This window comes from Hipposideros armiger, unplaced genomic scaffold (assembly GCF_001890085.2).
Source record: "Hipposideros armiger isolate ML-2016 unplaced genomic scaffold, ASM189008v1 scaffold_189, whole genome shotgun sequence".
Taxonomy (NCBI): domain Eukaryota; kingdom Metazoa; phylum Chordata; class Mammalia; order Chiroptera; family Hipposideridae; genus Hipposideros; species Hipposideros armiger.
In genome coordinates this window covers 705,670-726,762 of record NW_017731539.1, presented here as the reverse complement: position 1 = coordinate 726,762, position 21,093 = coordinate 705,670, and the positions used below count along the sequence as shown (strand labels likewise).

The 21,093-nt window shown below is 43.2% G+C and overlaps 1 protein-coding gene across 1 annotated transcript in view; it reads left to right on the top strand.

Moving 5' to 3' along the window:
* Positions 1 to 21,093, top strand: part of SETBP1 (SET binding protein 1) — a 351,100-nt gene that overhangs the window by 311,344 nt on the left and 18,663 nt on the right. Inside the window, 1 exon segment of the mRNA XM_019652899.1 lies at positions 15,138 to 15,308. Within this exon segment, the coding sequence (XP_019508444.1) occupies positions 15,138 to 15,308 (171 nt within the window).

Sequence of the window (21,093 nt, the reverse complement as noted above, 5' to 3'; positions counted from 1 at the left end):
AGTGTGGCCCTCTCCAGCCCCCACCTCCAAGGGCGAGCATCACACAGAGTTCCTGTAGAGCAGAACCTCCTGTATCTTTGTTCTCCCTCCGCCATGGCTTGTAAGTATTAGCCTGATGTTGTTTACTTCTTTTCCCAATCTCTCCTAGGAATATGATTCACACGTTTTCAGATTTATTTGAACAAAATGCAATAAATATGCTGCTTCAATTTTAACTGCTGGCCTGTAGCCAGGGTTTTTAATGAATCTGGCCTGTGCTACTGAAGTGTTCCAGGATCTCCAGGGCTCTGGGCACCGTGAGATTACACACACACACACACACACACACACACACACACACACACACACACTCACCCCTCCCCACCTCCTATTCCCTGGAGGGCCAGTGACTCACAGTCAACTGCAGGTTTTTCAGAGCCGACTCTGGTTAAAATTAGCAGGAGCCCTTATTGTTCAAGGAGAAGAAGGATTCCTCCATCTCCTTTCACGGCTGCATGGAAATGCCATCTTTTCTTTTTTTTCCCCTTCTGTTGGAATTGCTATACCCACCTCTGAAAGCTGCCACCATCAGCCTTTTTCTCTTCCTTTGTTTCCTCGCACATGGTCACTAGACCAGGCCCAGCCTATGGGGATGTCCGTATAAAAACAGCTGGATCTGGGGGCTTCATGTGGGGATAAAAAGACTGGATGGATTTTCACCACAGCCAGTCAGTGCCCCAAGCTCTTGAGACAGGAAGAGGAACATTCCTGCTTTAGGAAGGTAGTCCCAGGCATGGCACCTGTTCTCAGGAAGAGGAGGACAATGAGAGATGCCAACAGTAGACCTGAGGCACCCATCTCCCAGACCCCACCCTCCAGTAATGCAGCCAACAGAAGGCAAAACAGGAATCTACAAAAGTGTCCCTGTTGGTGACCCCAGCCTCCTCTTTCTACTGGAAGAAGATCACCAGCGCCCCCTCCAGCTTCGAGCACCCAAAACTCATAAGTTAAGTGCCCATAAGGAACACTTAGGACTATTATCGGTTGGCATCTGGGACCTCCTTAGCAATGAAGGGACCCTTGCAGATAGGGGCGATTTTAGGGCCTGGGGCATGTTTTCCCACTGGCAACAAAGATGTGGCTCCAGAGACTCCATCTATCAATATGGTGGCCAAATGCTGCCTTGTTGCCAGTAAACTCTGTCACCTATATCTCTTCTTTCAAAGAACAAACCACAGTCTGATCTCTTCTGTTGTTACCACTGACTTTTAGTGATGTCAGGAGACCCTGTTGCTTTTCCTCTCTTGAAGTTAATATCAAAAGCAAATTATAGATTGTTCTGCAGGGGTCTGCCCACCCCACTCCATCCGCATCTCACTTCATCACGTCCCCTGATGGGACCTTCACAGCCAATAAACAAAATAAGCAAAGAAACTTGGAAGTCAGGCACCTGGACAGGCAAATAACATGAAAGGCCTGGATACCCCTATGGCTGGGGAAGAGGACCAGAATCCAGAGGTCCAGGTTGGAATAGTTTCACCAAAAACACATGGTGGGGTTCCTGAGAGCCTTCATTTCCTCTTCCATGGAACGATGGAATCCATTCAGCCGTCTTTCCAGTCTCATTATTCTGAGATTCTGAGATCCGGGCAGCAGATGTTGAGTGGTTGTTCCCTAACATTGTTCTCCCCTCATGGTATCTGAGAATTAAAGGCACAGGTAAACATCCCTTTCTCTGTGTTTTACATTCTTGAAATGGAATAATAAGTAGCTCTTATTTCTACCATGATTGCTCAAATCATAAAAATTGCATCCTCTTATTTATAATATCCATAGAATTGTAGAACGTTTTTTTATGGAGACTGGAATAAAATACCATCTTGTTTCCACTTCTAGGAGTAGTGTTAATGGTGTGGTTTTGAGTGTCTCTCCATGCCCTTTGCAGGCACAGGTGCAGATCCATAAGCACGCGTTAGTTGATCACATGATCTCTTATTAGCCCTTTGCCTGGTGGACCCTGCCGAAATCATATGAGAAATATGTAGAACACAAACTCTGTTCTCAACTTTTTGTCTTCTTGAGAAGGCAGGGTCATTGTGCATGATGATGATGATAATGATAATAATAATAATAATAATAATAATAATAATAATAAACCTGTTAAGAGCCAGGCAGTGTGATAGAGACTCAATAGATCTTTATTTCATTGAAGCCTCAGCAAATTTCATAAAGTATCTCTTTTCATTTCCGTTTTACCACCAAGGAATCTAAGTCTTAAATGGATTCATCTGCCCAAAGCTGAGCAGTGATTGAAATGTATCTGACTGATTTGATGAGTTTGAAATGTCGTATAACCAAGTGGTAACCTGAGTGAGTGTAAATAGGGGGTACGGAGCAGGGATGTAGGTGGGGGCTCTCTGTAAGGTCATGGGATGTGGCAGTTCTGCGTGAGGGAGGTTACCTGCTGCTTGAGTTTATCCTGAAAGGAAAAAGTAGGAACTAACCCTGGGCTCAGAGGTGACAAAGAGAGTATGGACTCCTGATAGGAGACGTTAAAAGGGACACTGGAAGACCACTGTTTCGCCACCCTCAGCCTGTTTCAACAACAGGGCTTCCATTTGCCCAAAACTAGACCCTGGTAACTCTTTACACTGGATGGCCTTCAAGAAAATTCCTGGCTTGACAAAGGGCTGCCCTCAGGTAATTTTGATTATTTTTAGAATGGAGCTTATAGAAACAAACACATTCCACTTCTTACATAACCAAGGCTGGAAAAACAATGTTTTTACTGTCAGTTTTATTACTTGGGAAATGTAATAATTTCCAATTTTGAGAACTACAGTCAGGGAATTATTTTTTAAACTTTTTTAAAAGTCCGGTATTGGCATCCTTGGCACTTCTTGGCCACTCCGTTTGCTCCCTGAACCCTGGTTTCAGCCTCCTTTCTTTTCTTTGGGAAGCTTAGTTCTCAGGTTCATGTGAAACATGGAAGTTATTTCTGAGCTCTGAGTTCATGGAGATTTTCCAGCATTGTAGCCTAATTGCACAGTCAGAATTATTTTTTCTTTTTCAACAGGTTTGGCAACTTTTTAATCCCACATTAGGCTATTATCTGCTTGTATCCAGAGCCAACTAGACAAAATTAAGAAACACGCCACTTGCTGACAAGAGTTTTTTTCTTAAGCCTCTGCCTAAGGAAGACCTCTCATTCTTTCTGTTGCTTTTTGGAGTCCAGACAATGAAGGTATCAGTCTGTTTTCCTAATAGCCATGGGAGAGGAAGACTGAGTTCAAGTCTCCCAGAAAGACTTGGGTTCAAATTTCTGCGAACATTTAATTGTGGTGAGACCTTGAACGTGTTTCTTAACGTTGCTGAGCCTCCTTTTCTTCACATAAAATGTGCTTAATATTATCTTCCTCATGGAGTTGTGGGAGCTTTCAATTGAAAGTGGCACATGTACTTGTTTGGTCAACCAAGGACAGTTGGTTGGTCCTAAAGTATCCAAAAGTACATCATTAAAAAGTGGCTTCCCCTGCAAGGCAGCTCTAAGGCGTTCCCTCCTGAGTCATTGTTACCGTGAGGTACCCACAGCCCTGTGGGTGGGACATGTGATAGAAACACCCAGACGAGCCTGGACCTGACTGCGTTTCCCAGGCCTTTTCATGTCCAGTAACTACTGCATTTTATTTCATTTATCTCATAGAAATGCGATCTCTGCTGTCTCCTCAAAAATAGAAGTGCTCCCACATTTGGCTCTTAGACCGTCCCTTACCATGGCCAAGTGATTCCCCTCCTGGTTATTAAGATCACAGGAACTCTTCTACCTACCCAAGGTCCAGAATCAGAAAGCATTAGAGATCACAAGGAAACTCAGAACAAAAAGAAGTGACATGCCCAAAGTCAAAGAGCTAAAGATAAGTGAGCCTGGGAATGCCATCTCCTGAGCCCCTGTTCCCCCAGTCCCTCCCATGCAGCATTCCTTCGTGACCGTAAGTCATGTGTGGACATGTGAAGTCACCCCTGTGTGAAGATGCTTCTGCCCAGCGTGGTGCCAAGGATTCCAGACAGCAGCAGTGTGATGCGACTCGTTCTCTAGTCCGTATTCATCGTGAATGGGAGGGTGTTTCTGTGTCGAACTCATTCCAGTGTTCACTATTCCTAACTTCTTCAGTGGTCAGAGATTCAATCTGTATATCTTGTCTTTAGTTAGGGTGGGAATCATCACTGCCCTTTCTCAATTATTTTACTAATTCTTGCCCATCTTTACATTGTGCACCAATGACATTTTCACCAAATGTCTGCCACCAAAGTTCCTCTTTGTTATAGATGCTCAGTACATGTTTGATGAATAAACCAATGACTACATGCATGAATATTCCCAGGATATCAGCCCAGCAGTATCTATCACTTGCTGGACTGACTTTTTACAAATGAAACAAGCCATGCAATTTCAATTTAGTAAAAGAATTTAGTTTGGGGCCTGTATGCCAATTAATAACTGTCTTGACTATTTTTTAACAAATTGTTTGGATGCCAAGGTTTAAAGCGGTGATATGCCCGCCTTCGCCTGGCCGTCACTGCTCTCCTGGTTATTTACCTGCATGGTTTCTGCCTGCATACCTGTCCTCTTATAGTGGTAAAATGTTTGCTCCCAGTTATTGTTCACTTATTTTCTCTTCTGTCCCCAAACCTCCCATTTTTTTCCTTCTTGTGTTCAAAGCGTCTTTCATAATTTGAGAGTTAGCATCAGTAGGAGATTTTGTATTGGGAATAAAGTCCTCCAAAAACTATATAGAATATCCAGCCCATGAAGACAGGAAAAAAGTGTGAAAACCTCAGAGCAGATGTATACAAATCCACACTTGTAAAACACACCCTGGGTGGGGACTTATCTTCCTGAACACATATTATAACTTTCTAAAAGTCCTTACCTCCAGCTCCGTTTAAGCAGTGAACTGTCCACATGGACACAACAAGATTTGATTGACAAAACAGGGCTTTAGGTGTCTTTGTGGCAAGAGCCGTAACTTGCCCATGAGTTTGCCCACCGTGCTGTGAAGGGAACTTCTCACGTGGAATTTGGCCAGTACAGGTTGAGGAAGGGAAAGGAAGTAAAGGAAGGAGGCAAGTAGGGTTGTGAACAGCAGGGCAGACTGGTGAACCATTGGAGATCAAAGGGTCAATTTCTACCCTTGATTTAAAAACATCTTATCTCGGCCGACTTCTCAGAAACTCACTGGGAGCGGCTTTTGTTCCCTCTAATCCAGGTTGTACACAACGAGAACAAACCACCTTTTCACCATGGTGGGTGTTTGTGCGTCCTGACTCCCTGTTACCCACATGTGAAATCCCAGCTCCTAGCACCATTCACAGCCTGACCCAGGGCCGGCGTCTTCTGTGACACTTCACCTGCCCACCACACAGAATTCTTTCCTTTCCCCAAACACGCCGTCTATTTTATGCTTAGGGCCTTTGCACCTGCTGCTCTCTCTTCCTGGAATTTCTTCATCCGCTTTCAGCCAATACTTCCAAATTATTTAGAGAGACCCAAGTGTCAGCTCCTTGGTGAAGTCCTTCCTGACCCAGCAGGGAAGTCACTCATCCCGTCCCCCTCCTCACTCGCTGCACCCTCTCTCTCCGGTCAGGGCTCTTATGCCTAGTGTCCTTTCACAGACTATTAAAAACTAGTATTTATATGTTTGCCTCCAGCACTCTGAGGATTAAGATTTATCTTTGTGTCCTCACATTTAAAACTGGGGGATAGGTACTATTATTAATTTCATTATTGATGAGAAAAGCAAAGCACAGAAAGGCTAAATAATTGGCAAGTTTCAGACACCCAGTAGCTTGTAGAACTGTAATTTGAACATAAGGAATGTGGGCTCAAAGCTCACCTTTTAACCATTTTGAAATGTCACTCTTCTTTAAAAAATAATCATACTGGTTACCTTGTTACTTTTACTATATTACATATATTAATAAGAATTCTTGTTCTTAGTCAACCAGATCAATTATGCATGTTTGTAGATGAGTGTTATACTGTTAATAAACTCCATTTTAAACTATGTTCTAGAATACATGCTAGATAAAATTTCCCCAATAAATCTCTAGTGTGGCCCCAAGAGCAATGGAGAGGAATGTGGGTGGTGTTTTCAGCTCAGGGGAGATTGTTATTTTTATTTAATTTCTTGTTCCTGCATCTTGTGTCTTCAACTAAATATTTGACTAGCCCAAGACGGGACTGTTTCTTATACCTTAAGGGTCCCCCTAAGGACCTGGAATTGCTGTGTTCACAGTAGGCACTGAAGCTTTTTCTGAATAAATTAACACAAGAACAAAACTGCTTCCTTATTGCCAACCACCAAAAATGGACTGAGAATATAGCATCACGTTGAATATTCAAGAGTTGACAAACTTTCTAACTGCCTTCGCAGCTCTCAAAGAATTGGAAGTTAGTTGGGATGGCAAAGATGAAGTGATCACTTGGCCAGCCATCTCTCTTCTAAATCTCCAGCCCTTTAGTCAAGTATCGGGTAGCCTCTATCCTAATCACCTGGTGAATATCCAATGATTCTTGTACTTGTTGCTTGCTGGCTTGTTCTGAGCACATTCTCTGTTCCAGCCACTGTACTAAGCATTTTATAAGTATCATCTCACTTAATCCCTGTGATAGCCCTCTGAAGTTGGTGATTTATTAACCTTGTTTTTTTTTTCCTAAATAAGGAAACTGAAGCTTTGAGAAGTTAAATAATTTGAACAAGGTCAAATACCTAGTTAAGCGATAGAGCTGGGATTTAAACCAAGGGCCTTCTGGCTCCGGAGTCACCGCCTTATCCACCAGTTGAAAACTCCTTTCCTTGCAAGTAAGCAGGGCAGCTCTCAATAACTGGCGAATAGCATTTGGACTCCAATTCTGCCTTACGCAGGATGTTTCTGTCGCCATGTCTTTGTTTCAGTTTCCTCCACTTTAAGTCCCCTTTTTAAATAAAGACTAAAAAATTGTACGATTTTTAAATTATGAACTAGCATCTTATCCTCACCTCCGTGATTCCATGACAGTGAGTAGTTTGAGACAGGTTTTCCTGAAATGCATATTCCTTGTTTTTTGGGGTTTTTTTTTTCTTTGTTTGTTTTGTTTTGATTTTAATAGCATCCTGCCTCCAGTCTTTGTAACTCGCATTTCTTGGTTTTCCAAATGAAATCCAGAGTGCAGATGTCCTTATTCTTTATCTCTGTCTCAGGGTTAGGCTGTCCGTAACTGCACTGACTCCCTGAGAATCTCTGAATCTAATGCAGTATTCCCTTTTCCAGCCCCAAGCCTCCCCAGTGACTAAGTTTCCTTCTCTGATCTCAAGCTCCACCAGGGGCTTCTTAGTCCCATTGTCCACTTCTGGAAATTTCCCTTCACTCTCACCTGGGTGACAGAGAGACCTCCTCAGATGCCCTAACTATTAAAATACTCTCCTTTTATCGTAAATCCTATTCTCAGTCTTGCTGCATGTAATGGTACATTGTCCATTAGCTCTGTTTGTGTACCAGTGTAATGGTGGTAACCAACACGGGCATTATCCAAACCAAACACCTGGGGCCACTTAGGGTCTGAAATTTCCTTAGAGGATGGTTGAAAAAAAAATGCACTGCATCCCATTTCTTGAACAGAGGCTTGCATAATCAACCAAGTAGAAAGAAATGTTGAGATGCATTTAACCTCATTAGTTTCAGTAGGACTGGCTCTCCCCAATCCATCAGAGTTGAGCTACATTAGTGAAACTCAACTATCTCCCAATCTCATTTACATAATGGATGAGATGTGAAATGAGCCCAAAGCAAGGGGTGCCGCCCGGAGGCACTAAAGTTTATCACAATATGTAAGAGTTCTTTTAGATCATTGCATTAAATTTTCACTAACAAGGTACCAAATTAATTGTCTGTGTTACTGTACTAGCCCAAAGTCGATTGAATAGAGAGTATCAGTGAGGAAGGGAGCTGGGGTTTCAAGGACTGTGAGTGAGGAGGGATGCTCAGAGGGATGTGATGAAGGATACCCTAGCTTCGTCCTGCCCCTTTAAGAAATCCTAGGCACCCCTGTAATCTGATGGTGGACTTTGGTTTTATTAGTGAGGTAAGCGAGGATGAGTAAATCAACTGTATCAGACAAGCCTCAGGACATCTAGAAATTGATCATTCTGCCGAAATAAGCACTCTGTGTTTATTAGCTGGGAGTTCATCACTATCACTTCTCCTCATCCAATTCCTAAGAGATTTCAAAGCCATCATCATGGTATTAGCTCGTCTGACTGAACTACTAGAGATAAAGATTAGGAGATCTATCTAATGATGGGTCTGAGTTTGTGTGATTCTTTTTTTCTCTTCTAGTGCAAAGAAGAGAGCTTTTCTAGCACATATTCTGTGTCTATATGTGTACGCCTGCACACAATTACAAAATGCTTGCATTCGGAATTGAAATAGTAGAACAAAATAGGTGGTTTGAAGAAAGGACACCCAGTAAACTTCTTCAAACAATGCAGCTTTCCCATACATAAAGAAATCACTACTAAACAGGGGGACGTATGCGAAGTTGACTTCTCTAGCTGACACAGGGTGCCCATACAGTGGGTGACATTGCACTAAGAAGAATAGTTAGATTCTATAACCACATTTATAACCCAACATCCATCCATGGCCAGACTTCTACAGATATGTCCATGAGAGATGCGTACATATCAGACTGATCTCTCACAAACCAGTGAATATGCATTTATTTATTTATACATATATTTATAGACACACGTGCACTTAAGCTCCTGATATCAACCTCTTTTCTCAATGTCGCTTCTAAATAAGCAGTAATCAAAATGCAAATAAGGTGACCCAGTTAGCATCCAGATCTGTATTACCATGCAGATGTGCTCTGTGACTTTGTGCTCTAAAGGTAAAAAGGAAGACACTACAAAACATGCTTGTATTAACCAGCGTTGACTACAAAACCCTTCATATTAGGGAGAATCTAGGGAAGACTCTCCCAGAGTCCAGGGTCTTAGAGCTGGGATCAAATCGCTAATTTTGGGCTTGGTCTGTTTCTAAGCTGCTTTGTGAGTGTAGAATGACAAACGTGCACCAGGAGAGCAAGAAGACTGCTTCGGTGAAGTCTCAGAATGTAACCCGTGTGGCACAAAACCAACATGCTAGCCTGACACAGTGACACAGTCCCAGAATAAGGCCAGGGTCAGAGTCACGGTTCTGCCATCTTCCCTGTGCGACATCCCCTCCCTGGGGCTCAGTTGCCTGGGAAGAAATGGACTAACTCTGAACTGCCTTGACATTCCTTGGCTGAAGCTTCTTTATATTCATCTATTGATAAAGTGTGTAATATGCTTTAGGTACATTTACAGTAGCAAATTCTTAAGCTACCTAAAAGCCAAGGACATAACAAGAGTATACTTGGTGCGTTGTGCTACTAAATTGGTTTTAATTACATGTATGTATTGTTTCTTCCCTTGTTTGAAAATCCCTTTGTTCTGTTTTTCAGAGAACAGGTACCACTCAATTGTCTCCACTTTTTTTTAAGCAGGGGAGCAGTTACATTAGCATTCTACTTAGTTCTGTCTGTCCGCCCTTTGTCCTTCTGTGGCGTGTTCACTGTCCACAGACACCTGGCTCCAAGGGGAAGAGGAGCTGAAATCTAGTCCATGCTATTCCATAAGCAGTGGAGATGCATTACACACACAGGAAGCCATGCCTTTTTCTGATTTTCACAATGATGCTCTCTCTTCACTAAGATCTGGGTCCTTGGTCTCTGTCCACCTAGATGGGATGCCTTTTTGTTATTCACCCAAAGATAACTGTTTGAGTAGCAGAGGTTCTGCCTTTTGAGGATTAAAAAAGCACTTTAAGATCTTTTGGTGCCTTTAAAAAACATTATAGCCAACTTATGCTACACAGAGGTTATTAGAATGTAATTCTTAGAAAATATAATAGGAAATTCAACTGTTTTGACCAGTGTCATGTCTCTGGTATGGTAAATGTTCAGAAAATATTTATTGAACTAAGGAATAAGATGATGCAACAAAAATAACACTTTTATTGACTTTGGCACAGAAAAATATAATTTCCCAAATCCTAGGGGTATCGCTGGCTTGATTCACTTTCTTCTGTCACATATATCCCTCCTATTGCCATGAGTGACATTCATGTGCAAACAAGAAAAAATAGCAGTGAAAGAACCTGAAAAGACAACCAGTATATTAGAAAGGGAATTATTATCAAGTTTTCAGGAGCAGTTTCCTCTTGTGAAAAGTATGTTATTTACTGTTTACCCAAATGTCAGTGTGTTATAGGAAAGGAAGGAACATCAAGTTGGGTCAAGAGGCATGGATTTCAGCATCACTTTTTCTGTACACGTGACATGAGAGCCTCGGCAAATCATCTAGTCCTCTGTGCCTCAGTTTCCTTATTTGTGAATTCGGACTTTCACCATCTGCCTCTTGTTATCCACAGAGATGCTACAAGAGGCAAAGAGTATAAAGCACGTCCAAGTTCTTTGCAGAATTAAAAGCCACTGACTGCTCAATATAACATGTCCCTCATTCTACCGTGTAAATGGGATCAGGGAGGTGACTGCAGGAACCAAGCATCCCAGTGCTGTCAGCCTCTCCTATTATGGCAGCCTAGCCTTTGTCATTAGGAAACATCTGCATTTGCAAATCTTACAATTAAAAGATTAATTAAGGTGTTCAACTAGCCTATATTAATCACATACTGTTTTCTAGATATACTACTTTCTGCTGTGGATGTTACAAAATAAGTTACATATGACCCCTGGGTGATGATCCCAATCAGCCCCATTATTTTAAAGAACCTATGAGATGAGGACCCCACTAGTTCTTACCACTTCTTACGAGCTGTGTAATTTTAGATAAGTTACGTGACCTCTCTGAACCCTCATTTTCTCATCTAGAAAAGGGGAATAAACAGTAACCATCCAACAAAGGTTTGTTTGTTTGTTTTCCCCATAGAGAAAATAAGATAAAGTAGATAAGTAGCTTTATAATTACGCTAAGGTGAGGCTGGTTTTTATTATCCAAGGTCACAGAGCTCATTAAAGGGATCCTGGGAAAGTCAGCCACCAGAGCCTGCTTTCCTCCATGACCCCTGTGACCTTGAGCAACCTGGGGAAGAGGTAATTGAACAACAACTACTACTTCGGAAGAAACGGAATCAAAATATCGAAGCTATTGACTCACCCTTAAGGCAGTAAACAGTGCTTTGGTCTCTGACCTTTTCGCATCCTGGGGCAGTCAATAACCTGGCCGCTAGATGCAGCGCCTGCCACTGATTCTGATTTGGGAGTACTTTAACCTTGAACTGAGCTCCAAGTAACCAAGGCAACAGGAAGTGAGCTTCTGCATCGGAGGAGTAGGAATCCATAAATCAAGTCCCTAATGCAAACACGGTGTGCAGGTAGAGGTTTGAGAGGATAAGTGGTCTATGAGAAATTACCTTTGAAAATGAGTGGCTGTCCCTCGATATGCTGCAACACCGTTTCAAAGACTTTGGAAAAAATGTATCAATAGAGGTCAACAGGTTATAGCAGAATGTTTTCATATAGGTTTAACTTTTTTCTTTTTATTTCCTCTTGGCTCTGTCTTTAATTATGAACAGATGTTGGACCCACAAAGTTATTAGCATTGTTATTTCCTCCTTTAAAACTGTGCTGGCCGCCAAATAAGCTGCAGAACAATTTGTCCTGTGTTGGGGTTTGGGGATGCTCTGAACACATCAACCAAGTGTGCTCTCCATACAGCCTGTGTCTGATGTTGACCTATGGATCTCTTCCCAGATTAAAGCATTTTCATCTTCCCTCATTCCCCGGTGTAAACAGCTCAGTGGTCCAGTCAGTACGATGCTCTGCATATATCTCAGTTTCTTTATGATGGATCTCCAGCCTTAAAAATCTCCCTCTCGTGGAGAAAGAGAAGCCAGCCTAGCCTCATGATGGGAGGACACTTTCCAAATGTCCCACCGCCCTGCCCTCCCCAGCATTTGTGAGAACTTGGTTCTGAACTGTTTCACATTCGCCTGGTCATTTGGGTACCTGTCTGTGGAGCATCTGCTGCCACCTGGAATGAAGGGAAGCAAAGACTTCCAGTGGCCAGCCTGTCTGATGCCCTCTCCCAGGAAGTGCCCCATGCCAGTCTCCTGAGGCCTCTGCTCTCAGACAGATCTTGTGGATTACAAGTGCTGTTAGGTTAGCCTTTGTTTAAAACATATCCAATATTCTTGCCCGCGTGCGTATACCATTTCTTGGATTGTTTCCATAATCCTTTCAAAACCCACTAATGTTTGAGAAAATGTCAGGGCTTCTTTTATTTTATTTTTTTCAATTTGTTTTCAAATTCATTGGATGGCAGCTAGCAAACAGTATGATAATAGAAAACCCTACATTATCTAGGGTTTTCAAGACAGCTAAACAGTGACAATCTGAATTATAGAGTGTTTTAAGAGTCATTTTATTACTTTTAACGTATTCCGTAACATAAACACTTGAGTAGGAAAGTAGGCCCAATAGAGGTATGATCGGATCAACTTTAATGAAGTGATGTGGACTGAGACTAATTTGGATTGTGAACATTTGCATGAAAATGGGTACAACTAAAATGACTTGAAATCAGTTTGTTCCCAAGTGAGAGTTAAATACCCACCTGCTAATCCTGTTTACGGCTCATTCCCTGAGCATGTCATAATCTGAGCAAAGAATTACCTGCCCAACCTGTGTCCACAGGTACACAGGTGACATATCAGTGAGTTTCTGCAAAGGAGCTGCCAGCCAGTAGCATTGGACAGTTAGAGCTGCAGAGGTGAGCTGTGGAAAGGACACCAGCATCCATTTGATGGGAGCCCGGCCGTGGCCCTGTGGGGTTCCAGGAGGGGAACGTTCATCAGACTCAGGCCTGTTGTCCCCACGTTAGATTTGTTAGCAGCACCTCAGTGTTCCCCAATACCAGGTGCCAGTGTTTATTTTCTCAATGGAAAAAGTTCAATACATGTTTGCGGTTTTAAAAATATTAACAATAAAGCAGGCTAAGAGTAAAGGATAAAAGTCCCCCTTCCTCGCCAGCCTCTCCTGTGCATCCGTTCCTCAGAGTGACCACTGTTAACTGTTTGGATGCGTCACCTTGTGGATGATTCTGTGCACATTATACGTATTTGCTGCACTTCCTGGTTTCCAGATGCTTGTTGTGTCTTGCAGTCTTTCGATCATGGAATTTGATGTGTGTCTACCTCCGCTGTCAAAATGCCATGAAATATATAATCTAAAAAAGCCTAAATGGTATTGTTATTCACAGCATCTGGCGCAAGAGGTTCAGAGACTGGGATGGAGAGTAGCAGGAAGGTAGTCGAAGGGGAATGAAAATGTCAGCATGGACTGTCTTCTGTAGGTACCTTTTTAGGTGCCTGGAAAAGTGCTTTCTCCAGGTGTGGTACTAGGGGCCCCTGCATCCCCAGCAAGAAACACGCTCGGCAGACTGGGGTTTTGGACAGGTGTCAAGAGATGACCCGGTAGGACAAGACGGTGCTTAGGTGTAGCACCTGGCTACGTGAAAACTTCTAGCTCTGACATTAAGAGCTGTGTGGGTTTAGTCACTTCTCACCTCTCAGAAATGCGTGGTCTTCATCCATAAAATTAAGGAACTAGTAACCTCCACACGACATGATTCACAGGGCTAATCTCACTGTGGTGGGAAGATAATGTTTACTCCGGGAGGGGGCTGTACCACTCAAGCTTGTGGGGTAGAAAAAAAAACAAAGTCAAGAACTACTGTGTTAAAGCCCCATGTGTAGTCGTTGCTGCCAGTGGCATGTAGCCTATAAATGAAGAAACTGAGCAGATGACCATTTGACACGGGCTCAGTCACCGCCAGCCTCTGGACTTAATGTTTGGATGAGTTGGAGAGTCACTTTTTGCAGCTGAGAATGTAGAGAGAGCCCAGAAATCCTCAGTCGTGTCAGGGAAGACAGCTGAGCCTTAGTTGGCTGGTTTTGGTTGGGCTTGAGGCAGCAGCAGGTGATAATAGAGATAGTAGCAATAATAGGGGCAATGATAACAAGAAGCACTTACATCCCACGGACTACATGCCCGACGCTATTCTAAGCGCTGTGCGTAGACTAACTCGTGGGTGCTGCCAGGCACCCCTGCGAGGGCGTCCATCCCATTTGTACAGTTAAGGAAGCTTAAAGCTTGGAGAGGGTAAGTCACTTGCTCGTGATCACACAGCTGGAAAGCAAGAAAGCCTGGATTCAAGCCCAGGAAACAAGGTTCCAGAACACGCTGTACAATTTGCTACATAGTAAATTTCCAGACCCTTACCGAGGCACCTCGGGAGAGTCTACCCAGGCTTTTCAGCATGGTAAGAACGTGACTTATGATGCTTATTATGACCAGACACTCAAAGGCCCTCAAATCAGCTCTCAGCCTAATGACTATGGTTACACACCAGTCCCCACAACACGTCTTTGCCTCCAGCAGGCTGGTCTCTCGTCTGGATCGTCCTCGTTTCTCCATCTATGACAACATATGTCTTTCCCTCGTCTGCGCTGCTCTAGTCTGAGATGAGCTCTGGAAAGCCTCTCCTCACGTCTTCCCACACGAATCCCCACCTCCTAAAAACTCCCCCAAGCACCTAGGACGAAGACACACATGCCTGCCCATACTTGTTGCCTATTTTTTTTTTCTTATTTAGTCTTGTCTCCCCAGCTGGATGAGATGAGAAGCCTCACTAGGGTGGGATCCACTTCTCCCCGTCGTGCTGCACACAGCACGTAACACAACCTCTGCCGAGAGGGGCCTCTCGACGCCCCGGAGGCAAAGCGTGCCTGACGGGGTACACGTCTCCATTACGCCTGCGCTGTGCCGCGATCCGGCTTCCAGGCTGCCAACCTGGAAAGTCGTCGCTACTCACCTCAGCCACAAAACCAAAACCAGTCATGCTGCTCATTTGTTGTTGTTGTTGTTGTTTCTTTAAACATTCTAAAATGTCTCGTACCACAAGGAGATCAGATCATTTGATGATTTCTTCAGGTCGTTTTCAGCTTTTATGTTGTCTGTCTTCCTTTTCCTTCCAAGTTAACTACAGCCTTTCGGGTTCTTGTTTTTTTAGGGATGCCAAGTCCCCACTTAAAAGTGGACCAGACGGCAACGCATGGTAAGAACGAGGGCTGCCCATCCACCATGATGACCAGGAAGAAGCCAACTGCAGCTGACAGTGTCCCACTTCCACCCGCCCCGGTGTTATCTCTCCTTGCTGCATCTGCAGCAACCTCGGACGCAGGTGAGCACGTTTCAGATGCTTGGGGTTCACAGTGACAGTGGGCATAGAGAAGGCCCCCTGGGAATGTGCTGTTGACAGGTAAGAGTGCTCCTTTTAGCCAACCTCCTATAGACACCGAACATGTGAACTGTTTCAGCACTAGACTTTTCAAGTGGGAGGAGGTCTAAGAAAGGAAGGAGATCAGCTCAGAACCTAGATGCAAAAGTCGTCCTGAAGAAGCTTTTTAGTTTATTCTAATACTGGTCCAGTGAGTAGCACCTAAATGATGACGGTATCAATCAATCTTTATCAAGCTGTAGTAACTACAAATCTGTATCAAGGGCCTTATGTGTGTTATCTCATGTAACTCATAAATGAACTCTGTGAGATAAATACTTGTGTCTTCGTTTCAGAAGACGACGCTAAGAGTGGAGGAACTTGCCCCAGGAACCTGTGGGCAGTCAGGACTCCAACTCAGGTCCTAAACCCATGCTCCCACCACTGCATTTCACCACCTCCCTCGCTCCCCAGGGTTTGGAGACAGTACCAGAGTTTCCCTGAGGACTTGATTCATTCAACCCCCTGATGTCATGAATTCCTCAATAGTCACAAGACTCCTCACTGGCAGTTGATGAAATATAAATTTTTTATTCTGACATCCCAGATGCTCTGCCTTCCTCCACTCCCCACATAATCTCTCATCAGCCCCCACTTTGCCACACTCATCTCTACTGCCAGGGAGGCAGGCCTTGGACTTGGCATGACACCTTTCTTGGAGGATAGGCTCACTCAATTCCTGTTCACATCTCAAGGCCCAGTCAGTCACACCTCCTTCCAATACCTGTAGCGCCCAGTGTCTCCCCCACCTGCTCGTAAGCTCAGTAAGAAATGTCTTCTATTTAACTTTTTCCTCCTAATAGAATTAATTGTACATACTTCAGAGGTAGAATCCATGAGTTATGTTCTTGTTCTCTTCATGCACATGGAACAATGACCCGTTCCACAAACATTTGTTGAATGAATGCATTGGTAATTGGGAAGCATATTGTAGTATTTAGAAATGCCTGTTATGACTAGAAGCCCAAGAAGAGATTCATTACTGATATTCACTTCAAACTCATCTTCTAATTCAGCAGGTTGCTTTGAGCAGAGAACTCAACTTGTCTGCGTATCTACCTCCTTCATGGAAATTATCGGTAATTAGAAAATGAGCCTAATTGAAATAACAGAAAGAAAGAATGGGGAGGATACTTCCTACTGTGATTGCAGCAAAATATTAGTAGGTGTTTTGTGATAAAAGATGTTTTCATAGTTGAACGAGTTTAGCGCATTCTGCCTTACGCCTGCTTCCTTCCTGCAGGGCTGCTCAGAGCCTTTAAGTGACCAGTGTTCATTTGAGGTCCCAGGAGGGAGACACACAGAATTTCACAATCTTATTTGACCACAGAGCCCATGTTTTTCTGGAAATAGCTCTTAACATCTCCTTGGAAATGGTATTCCCCCACCCCCAGCCATTTGGGAAATCTTGCTCTGAAGGAATGGGATCATCTCTCAAATACGATCGTAAATCTTCACATCTTTGACATGCTGAGATGTGAGATGAAAAGTTTTGGGTGGAAATGCCAGGTAAATAATGCCAGCGAGGAGTACAAGAAGAGGTCAGAGGAGGGGAAATCACAGAGGGATGGGGAAGAAGCCACCTCCAAGGCTTGTTGGATCAGCAGCCCCTCGCGGGAGGACGTGCAGGCAGAGGGAGCAATGCGGACACAGCCCTGGAAGCGGGAACTGGTGCCATGCCTGGACCTCAGGGAAGCCATCGCTTGGCTGGAGTGAAAGATGCGGGCCGTCGTCTGCACTACCCACCCAGAAAATTGCTTATTCGACCTTGTCAGTTAAGCTCTGGAGGCCTCCCTTTATGGATTTAGAAATTGGCCTGCGTGTCTCCGCCTGTGCTTGCCAAGCACAGATATTTCCCAGGGGCAAAAGACAGGTGGTCCCCCATATTTTTCCCCGTGGAACTCTCTCCATTCAGTGGAAGAGAATTCATTCTTGGAATCCCAGCCTTCTCTGGGCTTGCCTCCTCTGTTTGCCTTCAATAATTTACAAATATGCCAAACAGGCACAGAAAGGGGTGGGTATTCAACTTTTAAACTTGCCTCTCTGGTAATCAGAGCCGAGGCAGAGCTCTCCTGTTTCAGGATGCAGGAATGGGCTATTTATTTTTGGCAGTGCTAAACTGAGACCCTCATGAGAGTTTCAGATTTGGTCCGTTCCTGGGTCTCAGGCCACTGAGCAGAACTTTTCGGGGAAAACCAGAGATCTACCTGTTGGAGGCCAGACCTCCCTGAGATTCTGCTCCCCACAGATACACAGCTTCCCACAAACCAGAGAGAGATGGGGTCCCGCAGGCTCGGCGCCTGTCCAATGCCCTATTTCACACGTGATTCAGAGATCTGCCTGAGGTCATACAGTTGGACTAGAACCCAATTTCTTGATGTATCTCCTGGTTTCCAGTGGAACCTCACTTCTGTCATAGGCCCAACATTACAAAAGGCAGATTTCTTTCTCCCTAACTATGGACTACACTTATTTTTAGAGAATAGTAAGTGAAACTCATAATTTGATGGATTAGGTAGCTTTAACAATGTCAAGCACACAGTAGGCAGTTAGTAAATCATTTCTGAGTTTGATTTTATTCAATTGGGTGCTTGTGCATTCATTATTTTTTGTTTTCCTTAGAGTCAGTCCCCTTATTCATCTTTCCCTGTAAGCAAGGTAATGTAGAATTGCTTCTGGCTCTATACAGAAATCAACTTATTTTTCAATAAGTCAGTCAACTTATTTTTAAAGAACGGTTTTGAAGACCCAGACAAATGCAGAGGGGAAACAAATAAAATGAAAAACCAGTAAAACTAAGTGGCTTATAGGGCAAAATTAATTTAAGAAATCATGCACCAAGATAAACAATACTGAAATAATTCCATTAATTAGAAATCCCTTTCATTTAAAAACAGTAGGTGCTAAAGTAGCTAGTACAGTTCCTGACACATAGTAGATGCTGAGTAAATAATCGCTGAGTGAAATGAATGATTTGGAGTCTCTGGCTGCTGTCAATACAGCACCAAACATGGTGGGAGGCACCTGAGCAAAGCTCAGTCTTAGAGCTGCCTAGCAATCAAATGGGAAACACTCGACAGACATGTGGTAGGCTGTTGGTAAATAGTTGCCAAATAAATAATAGGCCTATAGTCCTAGCAGTGCTTTTTTAAACAGGTAATCTTTGGCAAAAGAAAAAAAGGGAATATTTTCCATTTTATTTTATAAACAGGAGTAATGAAGGCGGGTCAGAGGTTTAAATAGATGTCTTTTCTAGCGTATGTGTTTGTGTGTGTGTGTGTGTGTGTATGTGTGTGTTTTGTTTAAGGCAATTTTTTAGCTTCCCAGAGTCTGGGAGGCATGCTGATTATGAAGTTATTGATTTGGAGGAGGAGGTGGAATCGGATCTTGGGGAAGGGTGGCCCGCCTGAGAACATGTCCGTGTGTGTGAGCTGCTGGCCAAAAGGGATGGCCATGGCAGCCAGTGGTGCTCAAGCAGGTCAGCCCTGGCGACCAAACTGCTCAATAGCTATCCATCAGCTGCCGTCCCCTGACATGAGAAAGAGGTCGGGTTCAGGGAGCAGCGTCTCATCACTGTGAGTAATTAGGGCTAATGTAGTAAAAGCTTCAATAAAGTTTGTTCAAAGGGACACATAATTTGAAATAACTTCTGTTGCTGTCCCAGTATTCATTTAGTAACCATATCAGATCATCCAGACCTGAATGGGTCAGCCTAATGTTTCTGATCATCTACATATTAAACTAACTTCTCAGGAGGTCGTGCAATATATAGAGAATTCATGATTTTGCTACTGAAACAGGCTCCTCCCCCCACTTTGTATTTAAGATGAGACTAGACTGTTAAGTAGACTACGCATTTTGTAGGAACTCAGTAAAACACCGAGAAAACAATCTCCAGGGTTCTGCACCTGAAAGTCTAGCGTAGGAATGATGGAAAAACAAGCAGGCATATCCTTCTTGTTTTCTCTCTGTCTCCATCTCTCTGTCTCTCTGTCAAACACACACACACACACACACACAAATACTCTCTGATCTTAAATCCAAGGAGAAAAAAAGACAAGTATCAGCGTTGCTATCACCATATCTCAACTGCTCAAGGGGTAGCCCAGTTAGAGATAACGGAAGCAGAGTGAGCACAGCACTTAGTTTGTATCTGCTTTGTATCTGGGCTAATCCATTATTCTCTTAAACTAGATAATCTGCCTTGTTTAAAACTCTCAGAGCCTATGAGTAAGTGAAAACATTCAAATTTCACAAGTCTATTAAATGTTTAGACATTTTGCTCTGAAGACAAGGACTGATATTAGTTAAACCATTTAGTGATTAACCAAACTATCAGCCCAATTAGAACTGACTGATGCCTGTAATCAAGACGCAAAACCTTAAACTTGAAAAATTGCCTTTACAAGTGAAAGAATGGATTCTTAATTCTAATGGAATCAGAATGAAACCCAGTAGTCTGGTAGCTGGAGCAAAATGATTGTGAAAATTGCCTCTAACTTCCAAATTCTTGGATCCCTAACTTCTCTCTTAAGCAGCTGCCATCTATGGAGAGGGGCCCAGAATAATGAAATAACATCCAGGTGCAAAAAGCAATGAACAGGAATTGAAGAATTATAAAATTATTTCACTTGCTTTTTGTCCTGTGTGGAATCATGATCTGAAACTCCCAACCAAAATAACAGGTCACTTCAGCCAAAAGTCTAGTCTTTCAAAAGAACCAAACGAGAGCAAATAAATGTGCAAGTTAATAGAATTTGGAACATCCAAGGGCCATAAGTATACAAGTTGAAGAAGTCTTCAAATTGTAAAATAAATTCCTGCAAGTCCAGACTGATCACTTAAAATATACAGAAAATCCTTTAAAAAAAATCTAGAGAAAATAAAGCTGTATTTTAGAAAGACAGCATTCAAGTTGTCTGAAAAGTGCTACTTCTGGACCTATTTTCAAGCAGCACAGAATAAGTCTGTTGGCCTAGAGAGCTCTGCTGAATATGAGGCTCCTAAAAAGCCCCCCTCTCCTCAGCTCTGGGCCATGAAGACATCCAGCAGGGTTGGATGCTACTTTGCTTCCCTGAAGACCCCATCATACCAAAGGCTTTCTGAAAAACCTCCAAAAATTCTTCTGATTTTTGCCCAAAAAGGACGAAATCATATCTTCCCTGGTTTAATCTGAACATCCTAACGCCGCTCAGCTGATCCCATGGCCAAGGCTGTACACATCCAGAGAAGCACCAGACTCTCCGGAATCTGGCGTCTGCCCTCTGCTCCAACGCCATCTTTTTGGCAGTGTCATCCATCATCAGACTTGTTTGGAATCCCCACTGTCAGAGCATGATTTTCAAAAAACTATAAACCCACGTCAAAGATCTGTAGAACTCTTGGATGAGGAAACCAACATGGTGACAATGCTGGTCCAAAGAATAAGTGGAGGAACAGAGCGTTATAGGAGTGTAGGCATCAGAGAAAGAACATCATGTCCTAATGGGCAATAAAACCATAACCTATGAGCTTATCTTTCCTACTGGCCAGAAATCACTTGCTTCTTTTTCTGGGCAAACACCTACAAGTTATCATATTACCAAGCAGAGCCTGGGCCTTTTAATCAGTAATGGATAGTGAATCCAACAAGGGTACATTTCCCTGGATAATTAATAATCACTAGGCAGGCCTGTAAAACAGTACCCTC